Source organism: Brachyhypopomus gauderio, chromosome 3, assembly GCF_052324685.1.
Source record: "Brachyhypopomus gauderio isolate BG-103 chromosome 3, BGAUD_0.2, whole genome shotgun sequence".
NCBI classification, from domain to species: Eukaryota; Metazoa; Chordata; class Actinopteri; order Gymnotiformes; family Hypopomidae; genus Brachyhypopomus; species Brachyhypopomus gauderio.
Genome location: NC_135213.1, coordinates 22,215,858 through 22,239,735, shown reverse-complemented (window position 1 = coordinate 22,239,735; position 23,878 = coordinate 22,215,858). Strand labels below are relative to the sequence as shown.

General features: G+C 48.0%; 2 protein-coding genes and 1 long non-coding RNA gene across 17 annotated transcripts in view; 2 read left to right on the top strand and 1 right to left on the bottom strand.

The window, feature by feature from the left end:
- The window catches only part of rgs9b (regulator of G protein signaling 9b), an 11,363-nt gene extending 9,667 nt beyond the window's left edge, over positions 1–1,696 (top strand). For all 3 annotated transcript variants that reach the window (XM_077000413.1, XM_077000414.1, XM_077000412.1), the window contains 2 exons: positions 104–525; positions 717–1,696. In XM_077000413.1, coding sequence (XP_076856528.1) covers positions 104–525; positions 717–873 — 579 coding nt within the window. In that variant the 3' untranslated portion in view covers positions 874–1,696. The remainder of the gene's footprint in view (positions 1–103; positions 526–716) is intronic.
- Positions 733–2,037, bottom strand: LOC143510751 (uncharacterized). The gene is made up of 2 exons (XR_013130078.1): positions 1,915–2,037; positions 733–881 (listed from the first exon to the last, which is right to left on the bottom strand). It is a non-coding gene; the product is annotated as an uncharacterized LOC143510751 (long non-coding RNA).
- Positions 1,916–23,878, top strand: mrtfab (myocardin related transcription factor Ab). 13 transcript variants are annotated; one of them, XM_077000403.1, is made up of 20 exons: positions 1,918–2,071; positions 2,864–2,927; positions 5,013–5,108; positions 5,238–5,434; positions 15,103–15,168; positions 17,096–17,151; positions 17,614–17,689; positions 18,743–18,889; positions 19,011–19,171; positions 19,341–19,445; positions 19,559–19,806; positions 19,957–20,128; positions 20,215–20,583; positions 20,773–21,402; positions 21,562–21,762; positions 21,894–22,013; positions 22,195–22,338; positions 22,542–22,628; positions 22,749–22,809; positions 22,941–23,878. In XM_077000403.1, exons 3-20 carry the CDS (start codon positions 5,104–5,106, stop codon positions 23,477–23,479), a joined length of 3,384 nt encoding a protein of 1,127 aa, XP_076856518.1. In that variant the 5' UTR covers positions 1,918–2,071; positions 2,864–2,927; positions 5,013–5,103; the 3' UTR covers positions 23,480–23,878. The 13 variants fall into 13 exon arrangements, with proteins under 13 accessions (XP_076856520.1, XP_076856518.1, XP_076856517.1 ...); XM_077000402.1 differs by having other exon boundaries at positions 1,919–2,071; positions 19,556–19,806; XM_077000401.1 differs by having other exon boundaries at positions 1,919–2,071; positions 19,329–19,445.

Below are 23,878 nucleotides of genomic sequence, written 5' to 3'. Positions count from 1 at the left end.
GGATGAAAGATCGCAACAGTCGATTGCTGTGATATTTCTGTAATGTTATATCAGTATGTATTAAGGTTGCTGCATAACCCTTTTGACTGCTGTGCTCCTTCAGCTGTGCAGGTACACCGCGCCCGTACCTCACCTGGCTGTGTACACAGGGATGTGTGAGAGCCAGTCCACTTCTTCCCCAGGACTCGTGGCTCTGCCCAACAGTGCCGCCTGCCCCTCTCCTATCAGTGTCGCTATCGACAGCACCCCCGCCTCGGAGAGGCGCTTTGACAGCGGAGGGCCTGCCTCGTCCCATTTCCCCTCCATAGCGGAGAGTGGCGAGGCGTCTGGAGTGGAGGACAGGCAGCCCCCTGCGTCCAAGTCCCGCGTAGCCCTGTCCCTGAGCCGACTCCTTCGCCGGGGATGCAACGCCCCCTCGGTGTTCGCCAGTCTGTCGCCTAAATGTGCTGTGACGTCAGGGGGAGGTAAAGTGCAACCACTCGGAGTTGAGCCGCACGCGCAACCCCAGCCAAGGAGGATTGCAAAGTGAGCCTTAGACGACAGCTAACGTTCATACACACCAAACGCTTTTCTGGCTATCATTAATTTAATCGCAAACTGAAGCGTTAAAAAAAGTATGCAATTACAAAACTGTAAATTAATCATGCACTTGTATTACACGAATTATGTATTTTATTACTTTTACAAGTAACCCACTTGTCTCATCTTATCTTCAGTTTTTTCCAAATCAAAGTAGACATCCCCCCCGAATGCCGTATCTACCCCATTGACTCAGAGGACGAGGAGGAAGGGAGTCCAGGTGCAGCAAGAGGAGGTGTGAAGGAAATTATATGTCCATGGGAAACAGTGACCAAGCATGATGGAGCAAGATAGAGGGAGACCTATGAACAGAAAAATAGGGGTTATGCAGAAAAAACTCGTGTATGTCAAGGAGTCACCATCTATATCACGCAGACATCATCTGGGTGTAGACATTTTAAGTAACAACATTTCAGAATTAACTGTGTGTATTTCTGATAGCTTTCAAGTAGTGCCTACATGTTCTAGTAGCTGGTGGAACAACTTGGTTGTAACGTGGGATTTTATATCTGTATTTGCCTGTTGTACTATATGTGGGTATGACAAGAGGAGGCCTTATTTTAGAGTTTTCCTTTCGCAAAACTGTTGTCAAATTGTTTAGTAATGAAAACAAATATTTTGTACCTGGTATGTGCGTCATTTTCTATTTATTAAAGATGCATTCATGTAAATCTCTTCGAGAAATCATAAATATTTTCATAGTTGTATCTCTAGGAAGAGAGTAAAACGTAGGAAAGTGACTGTCCGAATGTATTACCTTTACAACGTAATAGTTCACACGTGTGCCTAAATAAAATATTTCAAAAAACGCATTTTTATTGCAGCTAAATATGAGCAAAATCGTACAAATCTGGCCAGTCGGCAATTCATGACACTATTGAGTTGAATCCCCTGAACGAAACGATATCACAGCGGTCATACCTTCCGATCTATTTCAGTTTTTTTTATCAAATACAATTCTTGCTACTACACCAGTAGATGGCACACGATGATCATGTTCAACATGTTCAATGAGTCAACAACAATGCACAGACAGTATTGATCTCATTGCTCTCATGCTTTACTGTGAACTTAACCCCAGAGTAGCACCACTCAACCTCCGTTATTGGTTTTCTCTGTCCATAATTTTCTTAATGGCAAAAACAAATAAACGTGTTTTATATTTATTTTATTTGTGTGTGTCATGCTGACATTTCACTATCACACCTATTAATTCCAATTTTGTATCTGATAACGGCAAATCTAAGTTAGTTCAAACCCCCAACACAAACAGTCAGGTCTAATATATAACGCGTAGACACACTTGTAGTTGTGTAGAATGTTGACGAGTCTCACCCGGAAGTAGTGGCGCGTCAGGGGCTTCACGCGCACTGCGGAGGTTCGGTCGGGATCTCTCAGCTTAGCTTTATGCTAATCATGGCAACACAGTTCGGTGCATAAATGAAGAGTCTGAAAATCCAGGCTGTTACTACACTTAGTTCCCCGCAAACTGGTAAGTCATTGAGGCGCGTTGAGCAAGACTAAGAGCGTACCTTTAAGTTAAGGGAAGTAGCTAGCTAGTTGGCTAATAAGTAGTTAGCAGGGAGCTAATAACTGAAGTGGTGTTGGCGAGTGAAGTGTGCGCACTTGATCCGTCTGATGGTCTGTAATGTTCGCCTATATAACCGCCTCTTCCAGCAGGCCAGTCATAGTGTTGAACATTTACACGCCCGTTTGTTTCGTATCTGTTTGTGTTAATGACCTGTACTGTATAAATGTAACGATAATAATAAATCAAAGAAAAAAAACCCAGTTTTACTGACATTGCACTTCCTGCCATTTCGCCCTGAATGGATAATAACACGGTGGCGAGGCGAGATGTGTGTGTGGCAGACCTGCTGCGTACATTAATGTTCATCTGAGCTCGTATATCATCATATACTGACATGTGACGGCCGTGTATGAAATAATAGCAGCTGTGAGACACACCTACCCACAGTCAACATGTGTGATTCATTGTGCTAGCTCACGTTGGTCTGGCGGACCGGCCAGCTGGAGCAGCGAGCTAGTTCTTCATTCAACATACTTGTCTCGGTAACGCCTGGTGTGTGTTTTACATACAAATGTTGTGCACATACGTGTGTGTTTATTAGATTTGGTTGGCTATTTTTATCCTAAGAGGTAACGGAACATTCTGCACATCCGGTCCCTCTCATTTTTGTGCTGTGTGTTCAGTTACATTCATTGTAAGAGTCAAACATTTTGTCATTTGCTCCGCAATGACGTCGTACGTGTATGATTCCAGTAAACATAATCAATCTGGATATGGACATGGGGCAACTGTTCTTACCCAGGATCTTATAAACAAGGTACTGTACTCCTGCAATATTTTATTGTAACTAGATAGTTTGCATACTAATGAAAAGTAACCGTGTTTCGAATGTATTTCATTCATTTGCTTTGATTATATCAATCTGCTCTCTAGAGGGAGAAAAGGGCTGTCTTCATTCCTCTGCAGCATCCTTCTAGTTGAAGGCATGTTCCTTCTTATTGTGTTTGTAGGTAATTTGTTTTTGCAGGCAGGTGTGGGCCTGCAGAATGAGGAATGTGTCCTTCCTACACTTTAGGCTACGTGTCTGGACACTGTTGTTCTCTTTCACAGTGAGGTTCATGCAGTCTCCATAATCTCCAGATGACTGTAAGACAGATTGTCACTGCCATGAGTGAGAGGGCAATATGAAGGAGCTCTTTCTGTGGTCTGGTGGTCAGAGGTATGACCTAAGTTTAGAAACCAGTGATGGTACCTAACCACCTAGTGAATGCTGATCATTATAAAGAACACACCCAGAGGGACTGATTGATATATTTGTAGACCTAATTATTGCATCAAATCCTGAAATTAGGCCAAGCACTAATTTTATTATTGAATGACTTCACAGAGAACACAGTTTAATACCACTTATTTTTGGAACCAGTACAGTACAGCTGCAAGACAGCCTATTTTCCCCTGAAAAATGGGTCAAGAATGAATATACAAGACAAAGGTAGTAGTTTACATAGGCTTATCAATAGACAAGGTTTTGTGTCTTCTGGACAATGTATTTGTAGTAAAGTTAGTTTGTATATGTTTCCAGAACCAGTGCCAGCTAAAACTTTCTATAATTTCTATTTTCTAAATAGGTTTTGTATAAAATATTTAGTGTTTACAGATTAATGGAGGTATTATATGGATTATGTTGTCTATTATGATCATCCGTTTTATTATTATTATATATATATATTTTGAAATATCATTCTTTTACTGATGTTAAGACCATTTTTTTTACACTTGTATGTGTTCTTGCTCGTGTCCGTATACTCACTATCCACTTTTTTAGGGACACTTGTCCAACATCAGTCAATCACATGACAGCAACTCGGTGCATTTAGGCATGTAGACTTGGTCAGGCTGACCTGTTGAAGTTCAAAAAAAGCACACTGGCAAAGAAAGGTGATGTAAGAGACTTTGAAGGTGGCGTGGTTGTTGGTGCAGGGGCTTTTCCTGCACAGCCATCAAAGTTAGCAGCAGTTCTCTGGGTAAAAAGGAGGGAGGAGGAGGAGGAGGATGGCTTGAGCTGAATGGCCAGCAACAGTAACTCAAATAAGCACTCAGTAGAACTGAGGTATGCAGAAAAGCATCTCTGAATGAGAGAGATAGGGGAGAAGATTAGATTCAAAATCGGAGCAAAGCAGTTTCCAGAGAAACAGGATGTTTCAGACAGAGATTTCATTTGTTGTGCAAGCAAGGTGATTCATATGCACACATGTAATATATATTGTGTGAGGCAAGGTGTGGGCCAGACCTAAGACCTCTTTTAGGTCATATTTGCAGTGCTTTGGGTTTCCAAAGTAGTATGACAGTTATTCATCAAATGTCATACTGTGAATTTGTGTCTCTTACAAAAACTGTTAAATGTGCCCTTTATCAACTGTTGATAAATGATTTGGCCTGGAAAGTCCTGTGATCTGGGCTATATGAGGATATGAGATGCAGTTCTGTCTTCCTCAACTCCTGGAGGCTCAACATTTTCTACTGAGTGGTGTTTGGGGTGTATGTTCTGGGTTCTCTGTATTGCACAAGTACCATGAGACATGTTTGCACTCGCCATGTGGCTCCATCTTTAACACTGTGGGATTCCTGCAGTTTCAAGTCTTTCTGTGTTTTATAGCACATAGTAGACTCCCCACATTTTATTTAATTAGTAGAAGTGTTGCATTTAGGTGAGGGGAACAGGCAAGCTACTGTTTGCACATACATCTTATAGCAGAACCCACTTGTAAATATTTATTTCCTTTATTTTATAAGCATTTAGTGTAGAATTGAGTCATATTTGTTTGTTGGTAGTGTTTAATGTGTGACACGTTGAGCTTTGAGGTCTCTTGCCAAACTCTAAGGCCTGCTTATCCTTTTAAAGCTTGCAGTGATCAGATGGGTCTCCAGTCCATAAACCAGGTTGCTCCTTGGAGCAGCAGTTTGTAAAAGCCATCACAGAGCACAGCGGCTAAATGAGGTCTCTGTTGTCCTTCATCAACCTTTTCCCTTTTTTCTTTGCAAAATGCCGTAACCTTTGCATCACAGGGTCTGTTGGCAACGTGTCGCAATGTGATCTGCATCTGTGTCTGTTTACCACCTGTCACAGGTCCGACCGGCGTCGCCTGTCCGTCACGCTGGCGGCCCCGGAGCCCAGAGCCAGGGAGGAACTGAGCCCCGGCGGCATGGCGTCTGGTGGGGGCGCGCATTCCACCAGCCCCCGGGGCGAGGGTGTGGCCGGTGGCCTGCAGGACCTGTCGCTGCAGTCCTTGCCCAGCGTGCTGCCCTTGAGCGAGAGGAAGAACGGTGAGTCGACGGGCCGCAGGTGATGCCGACTGCTCCTGGCCGAGAGGTTTCTCTTTTTGCCCGTGTTACTCTTACTGCTCCTGCGTGTGGTTTCCATTACGGTCGTGTTCTTAAAAGAGGTTTGTTGCATCTGTTGCCCATCGTTTACATTCGCTCTTACCTGCTATCTGAGGGAGGTTGGGCCTTCGCTGCTGTCGGACAACAGAGCCCACCTTGGAATGCCCACCTGCTCTCATCCAGATGTCTTGGATTCAGCAGCTCCTGAGGGTTGAGGTGGGAGGGTTGGCATGTTTCTGTGAACTGGCAAGGTGTAAAAGTTATTGACATTGTCAATTTGAGTTGCACTACATGGACATGTCTGCACAGCTCTTTTGTGTTCGAGCTCACACTCTGTTTTACTGGCATCCTTCAAGAAGGGGTAAGCTTCCATACAAATTAATCGAGGAGTTAACATTCAGGGGGAGCTGTCACCACGTACAGATGCATTGGAATAAATGACACTGAGCATGTAGTGCCTACTTGTGTGGGACACGCCCCTGTCCCCCAGCCTCTAGTGTAGGTGCACCAGGCCCCTGTCCCCCAGCCTCTAGTGTAGGTGCACCACGCCCCTGTCCCCCAGCCTCTAGTGTAGGTGCACCACGCCCCTGTCCCCCAGCCTCTAGTGTAGGTGCACCACGCCCCTGTCCCCCAGCCTCTAGTGTAGGTGCACCACGCCCCTGTCCCCCAGCCTCTAGTGTAGGTGCACCGGGCCCCTGTCCCCCAGCCGCTAGTGTAGGTGCATCACGCCCCTGTCCCCCAGCCTCTAGTGTAGGTGCACCGGGCCCCTGTCCCCCAGCCGCTAGTGTAGGTGCACCGGGCCCCTGTCCCCCAGCCTCTAGTGTAGGTGCATCACGCCCCTGTCCCCCAGCCTCTAGTGTATGTGCACCACGCCCCTGTCCCCCAGCCGCTAGTGTAGGTGCACCGGGCCCCTGTCCCCCAGCCTCTAGTGTAGGTGCACCACGCCCCTGTCCCCCAGCCTCTAGTGTATGTGCACCACGCCCCTGTCCCCCAGCCTCTAGTGTAGGTGCACCACGCCCCTGTCCCCCAGCCCCTAGTGTAGGTGCACCACGCCCCTGTCTCTTGCACTTTCTCCCTGGGGCTCTGTTTCACTGAGGGTTGCCTCCGTGTGCAGGGCATGTTTTAGCAGGGCGCCTTTCTTATCTCTTACAGCAGAAGTCTTCTGTCCATCATGTTTAAAATACTTTATAGCAATATGCTGTTCCTCTTTACACTGAAGCTATGAAAGAGATACTGTTGAATAATGTGGCTTTTTAAATTTATAATTAGCTTCCTGGAAAATGATTTTGCAGTGAGGCAACTTGTACCTATACATTAGAAATAAGATGCCCTAAGACTTTTTAGAATGGGGGAAGAAAAGTGGATGTTGGGGGAAGTGTGAGAGGGGAATAACAAGGGAGCCTTCCTGAAGGTGGCATGAAGGATTGTTGCATAACTCTGTGTACAGAAGGAAAGGGCGTCGAGCGGAGAACATTCACTGAGAGAAAGGGAGGGAGCACTTTAGGGGTCAAAGGTGAGCTGGAATGTGTTTTGGCAGCAGTGTTGTACTTGCTGCCTGTGTGCTCTTCCTTCTTGAAGACCCGAGGCAGAGAGCTCGTCCTGTGACTTAAAAACTTCTTTGAGAGAAGAGAAGTAATTCCTTTTACAAGGTGCTGGAAGACTCTGGTAACTCCTCTGGAGGTACTTGGTAACATTGAAAACTCTACACAGTTACCTGCTAATTACAAAGTAAGAAACTGGCTTGCAGAGAGACTTGCAGCAACACACACCCACTTCAGCTGGGCGCGCCCACACAAGCCAACACTGAAGTGATTGGATGCCGTCAGAAGGGAAGGTGAGAGAGCTGCACAGACCCACCCTGCAGGTCTCGGGACAGCTGCTGGAGTTTCTCTCCACACACACCACCCGGCACTCTGCCTCATTCATTCTCCATACTTGTTCTTACTCTGTTTCCATGGTTTGTTCCTGCTTGCCTGACCTACCAATGGATCGTTGATCTTTTTTTTAATTCTTCTGGGCCAGAAGGATATGGCTATACACTCAGGTATGGAGTTTACTTTTTAGTGTATGAACCGTGCGGTTGAACTAAAGGTGCCACTTCAGGGGTAGAGGGAGCGGTACCTGTGCTTGGTGTAGAGAGTGGTGACAGTGCTGAGGTTTTAGGGCTAAGCTTATTGGTCTTAGCAGTCATATATGGGCTTTATAACCCTGCTTGCTTTGAGGTATCACAAGAGCATTACAGTCAGCTATTTAAGGTTCTTCAGACGCTACAGTGCGCTGGGTCAAGAATGTCGGGGATATGAAAATATTGGATTGTCCTGAACTATCTTTAATAGACGTGTGCTGGTGTGTTCGTTTTCTCTCTATCATGTACAATAGTCCAGCCCTCAACTGTGCATACTAAAATTTCAGAAGCTTTCTGAGCACCTTAAGTGAAGCTGTGGCTGGAGCCGTCCCAGCTGGAAGGGGCGTGCTGTGGTGAATAGATGAACCCTCTCCGTCTCTATCTCTAAACCAGCTGTCCGCTCCCTGGGGAAAGAGAGAGCAGCCTTAAGCACTAGAGCACTAGACCAAGAGCTAGTCCACACACTCGCATTAGTACTGCATGTACTGGACAAGGAACAGAAGCATACATAGACTTCCTGTTTAAGGTGTGATGTAGTAAATCAGCAGCTCCTGACGCCTGACTAGGTTCTAGATCATGGCAAGAGCCTGGCATGGATTCCTCCTCCTGGGTTAGATTTCAGAAAAAATCCTTGTCTTCAAGGTCCTTTGCACGTTGACTTGTGAATTCCTCCATCGTATCTTTGGACAAGTCATGAGCTTGCGTTGGCCATGTGTTAACGTATTGTCGCCAAGTGACGTTGGGTGGGAGAGACCTTGCTGTACTTTTGATTAGATTTGTGTAGAGTGCTCTGCACCACTTTCCTCTCAATAGCAGTACCAGTAACTGGCATCCACAGCCATCAGATACTATGTAGTCTCGGTATTGATTTTCAAATGCATTTAAACAGACATTGGACAGTATCTGGCACTTAACACGGTGTTCCTGCTACTGCAGCTTACATGGTGCCTTGAGCGTTCGGTATAACATGTCTGGAGAGCAAGATATTCAGCACATGACTCAGCCTGCAATACCTCACGTGACGGGGCAACGCAAACCTGGACCACAAATTCTCCAAAGATTTTTTTTTTTCATTTATAGAGATTTTATCTCCTCTCTGTGGAGAGAACTGAGAACTTGGGCGTTGCGGCAGAGACGTGGAGAAGCCTGAGCATGTGTGATATGCTGCTGCAAGGAGAGACTGCAGTGGGCACCGTGCCACCTTCCTGAGAATGAGGCTGCTCACACACCAGCTGTGTCTGTGGCTGTGTGATCTTCTGTTATGTAACTAAGTCCAGAGTGGATGGCACCTGGGGCTCACACACACACACACACACACACACACACACACTAGCATTACTCCTAATGTGTCTGGCCGAGTCGTGCACACAGGAGAAGACGGGGCCTGTTATCTACCTGTTGAAGCCCAGGCGTGCATGTACATGTGCAGGTAACCTGGGCCTCATGCAGCTCCAAACCGCTGACTCGCTTGACTTTCTTCTTGGGTTTGTTTGCGCCAAACCCAGCGAGGCATTATTGTCCCAGAGCGATAGGAAGTATGGTGGCGGTTCGACGCTCTCATGGTTGTTTTTCACACGTCGGTGTGGTTGGATGGACTGAGTGTGAAGCGGAAGAGCTCTACTGTTATCTGAAGCCTGCGATGCCAATGGCCTGTTCAGAACGCGCCGGTCCGCCCGCTGCTCTTATTGACACAGTGCCGTGGCGACATGTTTGCTCCTTGAGAAACGCTATAGGTGGTGTGGTGTGCTGCAGTTTGTATCCAGCCATGCTGCTTTCCCACTGCGTCCTGGGTGATGAACATGCCTACAGAGACACAAAGGGTTATTTCTCCCTTCATTCCCATTGGCCTCAGTCTTGCAATGCTTCTTTCATATCTAAATAGGTTTTCACCAAAGGACAGATTGCATTTGATTCAGATGCTAATAGCTGTGTGTAGTGAGTGGAGATCAAATGAAGAATTATACACAGTTAGCTGTGATTATGCTCTCAATTCCAAAACAAACTGTGCTGAAGGGTAAATATTCAAGACTTTCTGGGCCAGTATACCAACAATATACATAGAGGAATTTGTCAGTGATTAACACTAATAGTGATTCAGCTGTAAATATTTACCTCTGTTAAGAAACAGTGTATAAAAGTACATTTTTATTCAGACATCAGTTTATCCTTTCCTACCTGTGTTCTCGTCTGTTTTGCTCTCCTATGATGTCTTTGAGTTTTTGGAATATATATAGAATTGAGTCTCAATATAAAATATTCTACAAGTAGATTCTCCAAGCGGACATGCAGCTTGTCTTGGAATGCTGAGATGATCAGTATTAATGAGAGCCGCTGGTCCCGAGATGGAGATCAGTGTGACACACCCCAGCCACTTTCTTCACCAGACCATCACACACGTCTGGAGGCACATTACACCACACTGCCACTCAGCCTGTGTGTGGTTTGTAAATTCACAGAACTAAAACAAGCTAAGTTTATGGATGTTCTGAGCATGGTTCATGTCTGTGTTAAGGAATTGTTTTGTTTTTGTAACCCAGAGATCTGGACGTGCATTATTCCAGGCAGGCTTCCATGGGCCCTGGTAAATAGGATGTTATGTAATATGCTGTGACACAGAGCGTGCACCAGCCTGCACGTGAACCTCTTCCTCGAACCTCATGTGCTGAATATGGCCAAATCTCCGCCTTCCAGGGCCTCATATTTATTCATGCTGCCAGCTAGATCAGATTTCATCTTCCTCTTTTTCTCCCTTTCCCTAAATGGGGGGGTGGGGGGGGGGGGGGGGGGGCAGGACTTCCATGCCATTGCTAGAGTTTGTAGCTGAATGCACTTGAGAAAAACATGGGGTTGGAATAAACACAGTTTCCTCACTAAGGAGATGCATGTCAACATGTACGTAGATTCTGTTCATCTGTCAGTATGTCTGCTTGCTTGAGCTCACCATCCCATGCTGAACTCAGAACTTCCTGCAGCAATAAATCCGTAATGACTCTTACAGCCATAATACATTCACTGCATTAGTCATGGTGATAAACTGTAAGATGGAGGTAAACATTCTGTCTGGCCTTTTCAGGCTTATAGATGTGAGGGACCAGCAGACTTTGGTCCTGTTCTCTCCATAGACTGCTCTGGGTGGTGTGTCATTGTTTGCAAGCAGACGTGGGCAGATTGTGAACTGTTACGCTTCCTGTGCGCTCACTCTCACTGCCTCACAGCCCTTCTGGTGATTGCTGGCATGACAGCACTGCTTTTAGGGCCGGGAGGTAGTGGTGGAAATCATAGGTACCATTACCGTGTACTAAGATGGAATTATTAACATTTAGGGATCTGTGCTGCAGCTCCAGAGAGCTAGCACTCCCTGAGAATGATCGCTCGGGCTAAAATGAGCTGAAACAGAAGATTTTCACATAGCAGCTCTCACCAGCTCTCATGCTCATGTGTCCTTATAGTGATTTCTGTGGTACAACATCTGTGCCTCCAAAGCTACCATCTCTCTCCATAAATATGTCCACAAAAAGATTGATTTTTGCAGCCATTACTTCAACCAAACTTCTGTAACCACAAACAAGTGTCTCATATCTGCTTTTTTGTGAGACATTTGCAGAACTCCACCAGCATTTCTATGGGATTGAGGTCTGAACCAGTCCAGAGTGCAAATCCTATTTCTCTTAAGCCATTCCTTGGTAGTTTTGCTGGAATGCTTTGGGTCATTCACTTTGTCTCACCTTCAACTTCCTGATTGTTGCCTGGATAATATGGAGTCATCCAAGTCCAGATCCAGAAACGCAGGCCCAGACCTTCACACTTCCACCACCATGCTTCACTGTTGGGAGGAGCTTCTTTATATGCAGTGTTGACTCTTCTCCAAACATGGTGCATGTATCCCAGATAATACTAGAGAGGTTTGCCACTCTCTGGAGGTGATGTGTGCGTTGACCTTTACCTGAATTAATATTCATTTTTTGGTGTAAGTTTTAACTCCGTCCTCTTCTGGGCGGAGTTGCGGTGATGCTCCATTGTGATTTGTCCTACAGTGAATGGATGGAGCTGGAATCTTTTGGAGATGATCTTGTAGCTTTCCCCAGACTGACGGGCTGTCACCACCTTCATCCTGATGTCCTCAAATTTCTCCTTTTATCTCTGCGTGTTTTACGCTATAGTACAAAAGTGGTTGGTGGTCAACAATGGAACTGATGAATATGAACATAAACCATGTACTGGTGCTATAAAAAACACAATCATTGTAAAACGACATAAAAATCTAAAGTGCTCAAGTTAACAAACTTTAAGCACTGTGTATATATAAAGCCAATGTGTCTATTGACTTCTCTGTATTTCTGTAACGTTGGCCGATTTTGTTGTTGGTGTCACCATAATTGTGGGTCTCTCAGTGTAGGGATATCTGTAATTCTATCCAGTGCCTGCACAGGTGACACTGATCTGAATATAGAGCCTTTTGGCCAGCTGGCCTTACTATTTAAAACTGGGAGCGGACCCCAGGGGGGGGGGGGGGGGGGGGGGGCGGGGGGCGTGCGGGAGTGACCTCGCTGGCATTCTACAGGAGGCACAGAGAGCATGCTGGGCATTCACGCATGCTTGTTCAGAGCTGGAGTTATTCCGCCCAATCTCCACAACCCCGTCCCCAGGTCAAAGGAGATCCCCATTCTCCTGGTGACAGGCCTTCCTTCTGTTAGATAGTTGTTAGATCTTGGAGAGCTCACATGTTACTGTATAGTGTAACATATGAGAATGCTCAGTCTGTAAATGCCTCTTGAAATATGAACTATGACCAGGCCATTAATATCTGGTTCCTGAAGGTGGCATGTTTAATTTCTCAACTCTTTTCCTATGTCAGTGCAAATTGAGAGGTTAGTTTTGTTTTCCTTATGCCGTCCGCTGATAAAGATTATATTCATAGTTTTGGACACGGCCCTTGTTTTTTTTTTTGTGTGTGAGTTGTATTATTATTTTTTTGCGTATGATATGAGTGTGTGTGTATGAGCTACTTTGGGTTGGTGTAATGGAGCTGAGGGAGTGTGTGAGGGTCTGCAGATTGTAGCGTGTGAAGGAGTGGGAACAGCTGAGGAGGACAGTGCAGTCATTGACACTCAGTCCTGTGTGTGTGTGTGTGTGTGTGTGTGTGTGTGTGTGTGTGTGTGTGTGTGTGTGTGTGTGTGTGTGTGTGTGTGTGTGTGTGTGTGTGTGTGTGTGTGTGTGGGTGTGGGTGTGTGGGTGGGTGTGTGGGTGGGTGTGTGTGTGTGTGGGTGTGTGTGTGTGTGGGTGTGTGTGTGTGTGTGTGTGTGTGTGTGTGTGTGTGTGTGTGTGTGTGTGTGTGTGTGTGTGTGTGTGTGTGGGTGGGTGTGGGTGGGTGTGGGTGGGTGTGTGTGGGTGGGTGTGAGCTGGGCAGTGAGGGGGATGGCGCGCTCAGAGTGTGTTTGCCTCACTTACACTTTGCACTGTCCTGCCCTTCCTGCTGCGATTGCTCTTTTAGTCCGCCGGTTCCTCTGGACATAACCTACGGCTAGAGGCTCTCTGTTGGGTCTGGAGGTCTGTCGTTTACCCCCTGCAACAGAAGAGTAGCCCCGAGGGCAGGAGAAAGGAGGCGGGTGCAGCAGCTTCAGGCAGGAGGGGCGATTCATTCCGTCAACGTCTTACGAGTGCAGTAGAGGAAACATCACTGTCTTTATGAACACACAGAGCAGTTATGGAGAATTTCCTGCTGTGAACCACTACAAATGAGAGAAGCTTTCACACCTCAGGGAGAAGTGGCTGGAGTGTTGGCGTTTGCTCTCCGTTCCTCAGCGTCTGTGCTGAATTGAGACACTAGCGGGACACTTTCATACTGGAGTCATGCTGGACACCAACCGTTGCCTACACATTGGTGCGTACGCCTTTGAGGATAGACCAACCAGAACTGATCAAGATAAACATCCAGTAAGGCTGGACTATGAAAGACGTGCCTATCATAGCCTTAAAGAAGGTGGGCAAAATCTGTCATGTTCCACATTTAAACATAAAACACAGAAGTGCAATAGGCACTGAGTCAGTTTGTTTAACAGTCTTGTTGAGCACGATGTGCGATTCTGTTCTTCATTATGCCTTAGCACATCAGGACTACTAAGAGGTGAAGTCATTGCCCTGATATACTTGCCATGTGTCAAGCCTAGAGTGATGAGTGTTGAGTTTAAGGCCTTTGGGATCAGGAGACGTTTCACTGAAACCTCCAGCTGGCAGGCTTGGGGATTAACCCAGTTGGCCACTGTGAGTTTGTTCTCCAGGTTCTGTGTTCCCAGCGTGAAGGGTTAGGCTGCAGGAGATGTAGACGCAGGAGACGGCGGGGGTAGGCACTCATTAGTGTGGTGTTGGGGGGAAAGGGATGTTCAAAGGGTGCAGTTAAAGTGGGAATGAGAAGAATTTAGATGACCTGGTGTAACGGTGGAACTAACAAAAGATTCACATTACAATAGAGAGTGGATGAGGGGTACTGCATGAACTAACTCGGACTGTGACTCCCAGGAGAATTCCCGGCACTGACGATCAGTTGTGCTTTGGCAAGTTCCAGCATGGCTGGTAGGGGGAGCAGGTGGTTGTGTGAGTGTGTGAGTGTACGTATTTGTGTGTGCGCGTGCTTGGCGTGTGTTTTGTGTGCGTGTGTTTACATATAGTGGTCAGGGTGAACCAGGGTGGTATTGCTCACTCAATCTGTGGTATAATCCCCAGACATTGAGCCCATGAAGGGCAGAACAGCTGACCAGGGAACACTACAACACCCATGACGTCATTGCATCAGGGAGACAGGTGTGCCGTGACTCTAGATTCTAGACAGGGAGGCAGACTCACCATCCACTAAACTTATTTAGGGCTCACTCAGTACTTCAGAATCTATTAGATGTATTATTTCCAACAGACTGAGCTTATACGTTTTAAAACGTTTACTCATAATGTGAAAGCTATTATAGTTTGGTAAACAATGTTAACGTTGTTCAAAACAAGCCAAAAAGAGTCCCACCCAACATAATGCACACACTCCAGCTCGCAGCCCTCACTGTTGTTGAGTCACTATGCCCTCTCTTGTGCCATTGCTCCACATGTTCCTGTTTGTGGGCCAGACCAGAACTCGCCCTGTCTCTCTCACTCTCCCCATCCATTACGCTCTTCTGCAGTGCACTTTCTGAATCAAAGAAAACGGTTGCACATGGAGAAACAGGAAGTGAGTGACAGCACGCGGCCGCCACTCTCGCAGCCCCGCCCCTCCGCCCCGCCCCTCCGTGTGCACTTTAGCGAGAGGGGGAACTGTGCGATGCTCCTTCTCTGAGGCCAGCTCTGCCCTGCGCGCACCAGCTTCCGCCAACCCCCCGCACGGACCCGGCTGCAGAGGACACCGACGAGGCGCTCGCGTGAGCAGTGTGTGCACTGTTTCCAGTCCTCTGCTCTCTAATCCTCTCTCTCTCTCTCTCTCTCTTTCTCACCCCCCGCCCTCATGCAGTCCTCCAGCTCAAGCTGCAACAGAGGAGGACGCGAGAGGAGCTCGTCAGTCAAGGAATCATGCCGCGTAAGTTCTCCTCGCCCACCCGTCCGTCCGCCGAGCGCTGGGCTCCGTGCCGAGCGCCTCTGCTCGCGTGGTGTTTGCTTTGAAGCCGGCGGCCGTCCCCGATCAGGCGTGCAGTGGTTCCTCATGTAGGACGCCACGGCTGGACGCCGGTTCTTAAAGAAGCACCGCTATTCATTAAAGAATTGAAGAGTACAAGCAGTACTGTGGGATCTGTTCAAAAGAAGCAGACAAAAAGACGGGCGCGATTGCCTCACATGAAGTGTGTTGCAAAACTTTACGTTAAATTTCATTAGGACTGTTTGTAATGGTAAAACGATACCAGATGTTTCTGGAAATACTAGGTAGCCCTAAGTTGGGTTACACTGGCTAAGACCAATTATGCCAAGCTGTTTCATTTAGTGCTTAATGTTTCATATTAATCTGCAAAGTGCAGGCAGTGTTGGCGTGTTACTCTGAGGGGTATTTTCGCAGCACACTACACTATTTTTACATTGCATAAACGGAAACTTAAAGTCTATGATTATCAGTCAACTACAATACACTACGTTGCACAGCTGCTTGCAACAAGTGAGTGTTAGTCATTGTTTTGTTTGGGTCCTGTGGGTTGGTGTGTGGGTGTGAGTGTGTTTGTGTTTAGAAGCCTTCTAGTGTCTCTGCTCAGTCATTGTGAAAGGCTTTGCTTGTGTTATCAGGTGGTCCTGCTTCCTCATCTGTTTCCAGTTCCTTATTCTGGCTTCTGCTCGTCACACAAGAAGATCTGAACTGTTCACACACTCTCTGTTCTGCTGCATTCTGTGGGAAGGAGGAAGTGATGCAGCTCCAGTAACACACTGCAGTAGTTCAGCGTGACCAGCTCAGTGTCGGCCGCTAACGCAGTTCGGCCGTCAGCCCCCCGCGCCCCGTGTAGTGTATTTGGAGAGGCGCCGCAGAATTGCTGGAGCACGTGTTTTAACCCCCATTAACACACACACACCCCCCGTCAGCCGCCGGCCGCTACTGTACGTCAGGGCGGTTGATGTAAGCACGGAGGGGTGGGTGGGACCTCAGGGATGTGAGAACAGGTGGGGGGCTCTTCTTCCACTATCACATTATGTTCCTGTATCATCCCCCGCGCTATTTAAAGAGACTAGACAGCTGGGCAGCTCACACTGGTTTTGTATTTTCTCAAACTGGCTTCAGGTGGCATGACATCACATTGACGTGCCCTCCCCCGAACACACACGCACACGCACAGGTTTAGTTGTGATTGCCCCTGCTGGATTATTGATCAATCATGACCAGCCTGCTAACCAAGGAAATGTCATCATCTGTTACCAAATCTGAATAGTTACACCATAACCAACTGTCATTCCTCATTTTTGAGCATAGCCAGAATTTTCATAAATCATATGGGCTTAGTAATTTGACTGGGGTTATTTTATATCTGATGGAGAAGCACTGGAACATTAGTCTGTTTTATACAGAGAAATATGTTTTATGAGTGTCAGGTCTACTACTAGTCTGTCATGTCTGTATGCCACTTTTAGCAGGAGTGTCATGGAGGTTTGTGTGATTTAAACAGGGCCCTACAAGTCAGGGTCTGAACTGTGGACTAGGACACAATAAAGCTTAAATGTCTTCTAAGTCTTCAGTTCTGAAGTTGCGTTGTCTCTCTAGGAAGTAGAGGATGTAATCCAGAGCTCACTGATGCCACAACAGCAGTGGCTCCTTCTCTCCAGCAGCACTACCCATCACACAATGTGTCTGACTGCAGTTTTTCTTCCCCTGTTCATTTCTCATAACTTTCCTACTGATATTAAAAACACAGAGATGTTCTGACCAGTGTGACAGTGTCAATAGACAGTTCTGTTTTGAGTGTGTTCCTCAATATCGACTATGATTATGTATTAGAGTCAGAATGAGAGTGTGTCTCTGTGTGCTTCTGCAGCGTTGAAGAGTCCAGCTGCGTTTCACGAGCAGAGAAGAAGCTTGGAGAGAGCACGGGTGAGTACCTCCACACGGGTGATCACCTCCACACGGGTGATCACCTCCACACGGGTGATCACCTCCACACGGGTGATCACCTCCACACTCACCTCCACACGGGTGATCACCTCCACACTCACCTCCACACGGGTGATCACCTCCACACTCACCTCCACACGGGTGATCACCTCCACACGGGTGATCACCTCCACACGGGTGATCACCTCCACACGGGTGATCACCTCCACACGGGTGAGTACCTCCACACGGGTGAGTACCTCCACACGAGTGAGTACCTCCACACGTGTGATCACCTCCACGCAGGCTGTACCTCCACGCGGGGCCGAGCGCCTCCACGCGGGGTGTACCGTCTAGTGGGGCCACCAATGCGGGCCAGTGCCACATAAGAAATTTACATCCAACGTCTGGCTGCTTTGCACCTCAGATGTAATTCACTGATTGTGTGTGTTCCTCCGTCAGACGGAGGACTATTTGAAGAGGAAGATCCGGAGTCGTCCGGAGAGGTCGGAGCTGGTGAGGATGCACATACTGGAGGGTGAGTGCCACAGTCCCAGCTCTTCTGTTTGTTCTTTGTTCTTTATTTTTTTCAAAAATTATATAATTTTTTAATTCTATTTTTTTATTTTATTTTGTCTTGCTCTATTTTTGCACAGATATTAAAGTTTTGATATTGTTAGACTGAATGTGCTATTATTCATTTTAATTCTCACATAGGAAAATGGGCAGCTATAATACAAATTCTAATATAATGTTAATGCTTAATGTATTAATGTTAGTTAAATGTTGTTCATAACATAACCATGCCTAGCTTCAAGCCATAGCTATTAAGGTGGTGAGGTACAGACTCAGTACAGGATTTTGAAAACATACCGGTAATCAAAATCTATGTAATTCAAAGCTATTTTAATTCAGGTGTGATATGCTGTTACTTTCAGCAATATATCCACTTCTTCTTCCTAATGGTCTGGTTAGTGGTCAAAGCAGACAATTAGCAGTTACCTCCGACATCTCTGGTAGGTTAAACAGGTGCACAATGTATTAGTGCACATCACACATGCTGCCTACAGGATGGTCAGTGAGGCCGGATCTGTGTGCAGCTCTAACACAGAAACAAACAGTGGACTGCAAAACTGTTTGTTTTATAATAAATCAATGCTATATTTGTTTAATATTTTAAATGTTTTTCCAATGATATTAAATGTAATGTAACACAGGAATGCTTTGTATTCAACAAGTTTGACAGGCGCAGCACAACAGGAAGAAACCTTTTTTTTCTTTTTTCTTTTGCAGAAATTTGATATGTTTATATGATGGTTAAATTAGATTGGAGATTAGTGATGCTATTTTGTGCTCTTGGCTATTGTGAGTTTTGCACATGCATTTACTGTGGGTTTATAAGTACTGTGTGCGTGCGTGCGTGTGCGTGCGTGTGTGTGTGTGTGTGTGTGTGTGTGTGTGTGTGTGTGTGTGTGTGTGTGTGTGTGTGTGTGTGCGTGTGTGTGTGTTCGCGTGCGTGTGTGTGTGTGTGCGTGCGTGCGTGCGTGTGTGTTCGCGTGTGTGTGTGTACATCTGTCCGCCCCTCCCACAGAGACCTCTGCCGAGCCGTCTCTGCAGGCCAAGCAGCTGAAGCTGAAACGAGCTCGTCTGGCCGATGACCTCAATGACAAGATCTCTCACCGCCCCGGACCCATCGAGCTGATCCACAAGAACATTCTGCCCGTGCCCGCACTCATAGGTCAGCGGGAAAAGACAGAAGAACACAGCAGTCTGGCACCCACGGGTCACTTGAAGCAGTTTCACTCTGAACATGTGCCCAGCTTACTCTGATTCCATCGGCTTTCTCCGTGTTCTCCCAGGAACAGAATCTCCAAAGGGCGAGAACTCCTCACTGGATGAGGACAGCAGTGACGCCCTGTCACCTGACCAACCAGGAAGTCAGGACTCTCCGCTAGGCCACGCCCCTCAGCACTCCCCCTCTGATATGCTCAGTGTGAACAGAAACCCTTCACCTACACAGGTACATTCTGGCTTTCATTATACAAAAAATACATTTAAATGATTGCCCAAGTCAAATGTGTGCAGTCCACACAGGCGGGAGCTAGGAATGGGATCAGAGAAATGACCACAGTGCACTTGTGTCTTCATGTTGTAACTAACCATTGAACAACATATAGTTTCTCACTCAGGTTACACCATCTCTGCTTAATGGTTCTGACCCCTCCCCTACACCAAATCTGACCAATGGAACTCTAGTGGCCACAAATACCCGTCCTCCTTCTGGACCTGCCAAAGTGAGTGACTACCCATCATTAACATATTTTTGCATATCCTGAAATGATCCCTTTTAACCCTTTAGTTCTTAGTTCTTTCCCCCTCGTAACCGTTTGTGTCACCTTCGCAGCAGCCGAAGACCAGTGTCGAGCGGTCAGCTCAACGGCCCAAGAAGCCCAAAGAGAGCAAGCCCAAGGTGAAGAAGCTGAAGTACCACCAGTACATCCCCCCCGACCAGAAGAACGAGCGTGAGCCCCCCCCACCGCTGGACTCGTCCTACGCCAGAATCCTCCACCAGCAGCAGCTCTTCCTGCAGCTGCAGATCATCAGCCAACAGCAGCAGCACTACAACTACCACACCATCCTGCCCGCCCCGCCCAAGTGAGTCCTCACGTGTCTGCTCACGCGTCTGTCTGCGTGCGTTTGGGCGTCTGCATGGGCGTGTGTGTTTGTTTTTGTCTTTGTTTTCTTCCAGTGTGAAGTAGTGTGTCTGTCCCAGAGTAATGACCTTAATGTCTTGCGCACTGCCAGACTTCCTGCCGAGCAGCAGCCAGCGCCCCCCAACCCCGGTCCTGCCCCCTCCCGCTCAGCACCCGCACCTTCTGCTGCCCCGTCGGGTCAGAGTGGATCTAATCGTCAGAGCCAAGCGGCGTCCGGAGGGGCCAAACCAGTGGCGTTGCCTGCAAATTTGGACGAGTTCAAAGTAAAACCCTCTCTGCTGTCTGAGCGTTACAGTGTGTTCGGCTTGTTGTGTCTGTATGCAGTACGATTGCTGTCCTCCTCTCCCAGGTTGCGGAGCTTAAGCAGGAGCTGAAACTGAGGGGTCTGACTGTGTCTGGCACCAAGAACGACCTCATCGAGAGACTGAAGAACTACCAGGAGCAGAATGGTGGGCCGGGAACAGCAGCCGGGGCTGTGAAAACGGTCCCAGCCGGGCTGCTGCAGTCCGCTGCCCAGTCCTCCGCCCCCGCCCCTGCGGCGCACCAATCCAAAGACGGCAAAGTGGCACTGACCAATGGGGTCCATGCTCCGCCCCAAATGATGCGCTTCAGCAGCACAAGCTCCTCCCCCCCTGTGTCTCCTACGCCATCCGATCGCTCATTGGCTGGAATGAGTGCAGACGAGACGAGCTGCAACGGAGACGTGTTTGGAGAAATGGTAGTTTCTTTTTCCTCCTTAAGACGTGTGTACAGATGGCATTATAACGCTTCTTTGTTCCATGCTGACCTTATAATATGTTTCAGTTCGCTTTTAAACAGAATGCCGTAGTTTACCTGTCCACTTCTTAACAATATGCCATATTGTCTTGTTTCAGTTCTTTCTTATTCTTTCTCCCACCCCAAACAGGTGACGTCCCCCCTCACACAGCTCAGTCTGTACACCGCGCCAGACCTCTCCTCCCCGGTTAAAGAGGAGGCGCCGGGGCAGCCGGCTCCCTGCTGCCAGTGGCGGGCCAACCCCACACAGCCTCCCCTCCCTCAGCCGCCGGAGGTGCCCGCGAGCCCCCTGCTGGTGGACAAGGACCAGATGCTTCAGGAGAAGGACAAGCGGATCGAGGAGCTGACCCGCATGCTGCGCCAGAAGCAGAGGCTGGTGGAGACCCTGCGCTCGCAGCTGGAGCAGGGGAAGCATGACCCGCCGGGCCGCCAGCCCGAGGGGCCGCCCCACGCCCCGAGAGTGAAGGAGGAGGTGGAGGAGGAGGGGGAAGGGGAGGCTGAGACCCGGCTGCCCTGCAAGACGCAGACACAGACGCAGTGCTCGCAGCAGACGCTGCTCAGGCTGCAGCAGGTCCACCGGCTGCAGGTGCACCAGTCGCCCCAGTCACCACACCAGTCGCCCCAGTCACCACACCAGTCGCCCCAGCACAATCTCCAGCAGCTGATGGGCCAGCAGAAGCATCCACAGGCCAATCAGAGGAAACAGCAGAGGCCACAAAAGCACCAGCCGCAGAAACAGCAACCGTTACAGACGCAGCAGGTCGGTCAGGTTATGTCAAAGGATGAATGGCACCCAATAATAATTATGATGATAGCTATTAAAGCCGCGTAACAAAACGCGCTATTATTATTTCATTCACACGGAGTATTTCAACGGACTTGTCAGTTTAGCTTTATAGCTGTGATTTTGGCTTTACAGGTGTCACAAGTGTTGGCAAACCAGCAGACTAGCACACAGGTGACTACATCTTTCCCACTGGATCTCCTGAAGGCTCACCCAGCACCCACCCTCGTCACCGACGGCAATGGCAATCATTACCTTATTGCGCTTGCCAATAATGGTGTGGACAGCCTGAATGGAGACACTCAAAGCAAATCTAATGGACGCATCACCTTGCAGGTAATAGTACAAGAGTACAAATAATGTCCTGCGGTGTGAGAGTAATGCACTGGGCTGGTCATACAGATTTCAAAAGTAACACATGTGCAAAATCTGAACTTCTGCTTGTTGGTGTGTTGTCTTTGTTCCAGAGATTGCAGTCCACTCCTATAAAACTCCCTAGCCAGACAGCGCATGAAGGCACTGGTCCTGTGAACCAGTCCCAACAGCCCCAGCAAGGCACTGCCCAGGTCAAACAGCCCAGTGCTAAGGTATGTGGATCTGTGCTCAGTTTCACCCTGATACAAGCGTATAGAGAACATGAGCGATATTCCACATGCAAATAGCTGAGAACAGGTGTTCTCCTGATCAAGGCCTGTATTGACACACACTGTATTTAAAAGATTGCTGTAGAGATTACTGTCTCTAAATTGTTTGGATTTCTCCCCGCAGGTGCAAAGGGCAGGACTGCACTTGGAGGCCACGGCGGTGCACACATCCAGCCAGACCGTGTCCGCCCCGCCCAGTCTCCATCCTTTCTTCCTCGGTGCAGAGCAGAGCCCTCTCACCCAGCCCGGATCACCGCCTCCGCTCAAGGTACGGCACAGGCCGGCCCACCCGTTCACACGCCCGCTTTCACAACACAACCTGGACGTTCTCTTTCGTGTTACACCAAACGCCTCTTCTTTCTCATTTCCCTCTTCCCCTTATTGGTTTGTCTCCACATGCTAATTGATGGTGAAGCCTCTTTTCCTCTTTGTCTCATTTCTGTCCTCTGCCATGGTCTCCCTCTCTTGTAGGGAGAGGTGTGTCCAGGTTTTGACCGACACACCTTGTTTACCCCACCTTCTCCAAAACTGGCGTCCCATTCCCCTCATCATCCCAAAGTATGACTCTGTCTGTCTGCTTCTGGTTTGTTTGCTCTGGGTGTGTTAGAAGCCTCTTTTCTCCATTCCTGATGATGCAGTAAATGTAGTTAAAAGGTTATTGATCTGTCCTTCCCACAGGAGAATGGTTCTAACAGTCAACATATCGATGATTTGTTTGACATTCTCATTAAGAGTGGAGGTAAGAAAAAATCCTCTTTGACTTTTATTTGACAGTTATGCATAGTAAGCCTGAAATTCTCTAGCTGTTTTTACACATGTTGAAAGTCTCTTATTGCCTGGTCTGCATTTTGTCTTCTACATCTGGAGCAGAGATCTCAGCTGGGTTCAAGGCCAACCCGGACCCTTCCCTGTCAGACCTACACTCCAACACTCCCACCCCCTCCCCACCCTCCTCCCCTCTGCACCTGTCACCCCTCCCCCTGACCCCGGACCCAGTACGTTCCCAGCATCCTGCTAACGGGCATGAACGGCCCTGCTTAGGAACCGGGCGCCTGGAGGACTTCCTGGAGAGCACTACTGGGACTCCGCTGCTCGGGGTGGAGCCCGACGGCCCACTGACGCTGATCGATGACCTCCACAATCAAATGCTGAGTACTTCCAGTATTCTGGATCATCCCCCTTCCCCAATGGACACTGGCGACCTGAGCTTCTCCCCCCATCCCTCCAGCCTGGACTTCGAAGACCCCACCCTAGATGGCATGGATTGGCTGGACATATCCATGGGCGGAGGGAGCAGCTCAGGGGGCACGATTCTGATCCCTCTGGCCTCCCACACGCCTCCCAGTGTTTTCTCAGCGGACTTTTTGGATGGTTCAGACCTGCAGCTCCATTGGGACTCCTGTTTGTAGCTCTTGGTCTTAACTGCTCAGCAGATGCAACACAACGTAGCACCTTCATCGTTATACTGTGTACAGGCTTTTCATACAAACACTCCAACCCACATGCTGTTTCATATGCTGAAAAACATTTTTCCACCAGACTAGTGTATCACATCTTGTTTGACAGGTCTACTAAAGCACTGAGTGTTCTCTGCCCACCACCTCGACAACACGCACATGTACTCACAGTGCACTGCACTGATGTATTTGCCAACAGAGAGACCAATCTGTAGTCCCTGCTTGCTCTTCTCCTCGCTTTGAGGAACTCTGCACATCCATGAAAGGCTCTTGTATCTCCAACCAAAAAAAAAAGAAGTTCTGGACCAGCCTTTGGCTGACTGTTTGCCCGGCAAGGAATTTTCAGTTCTT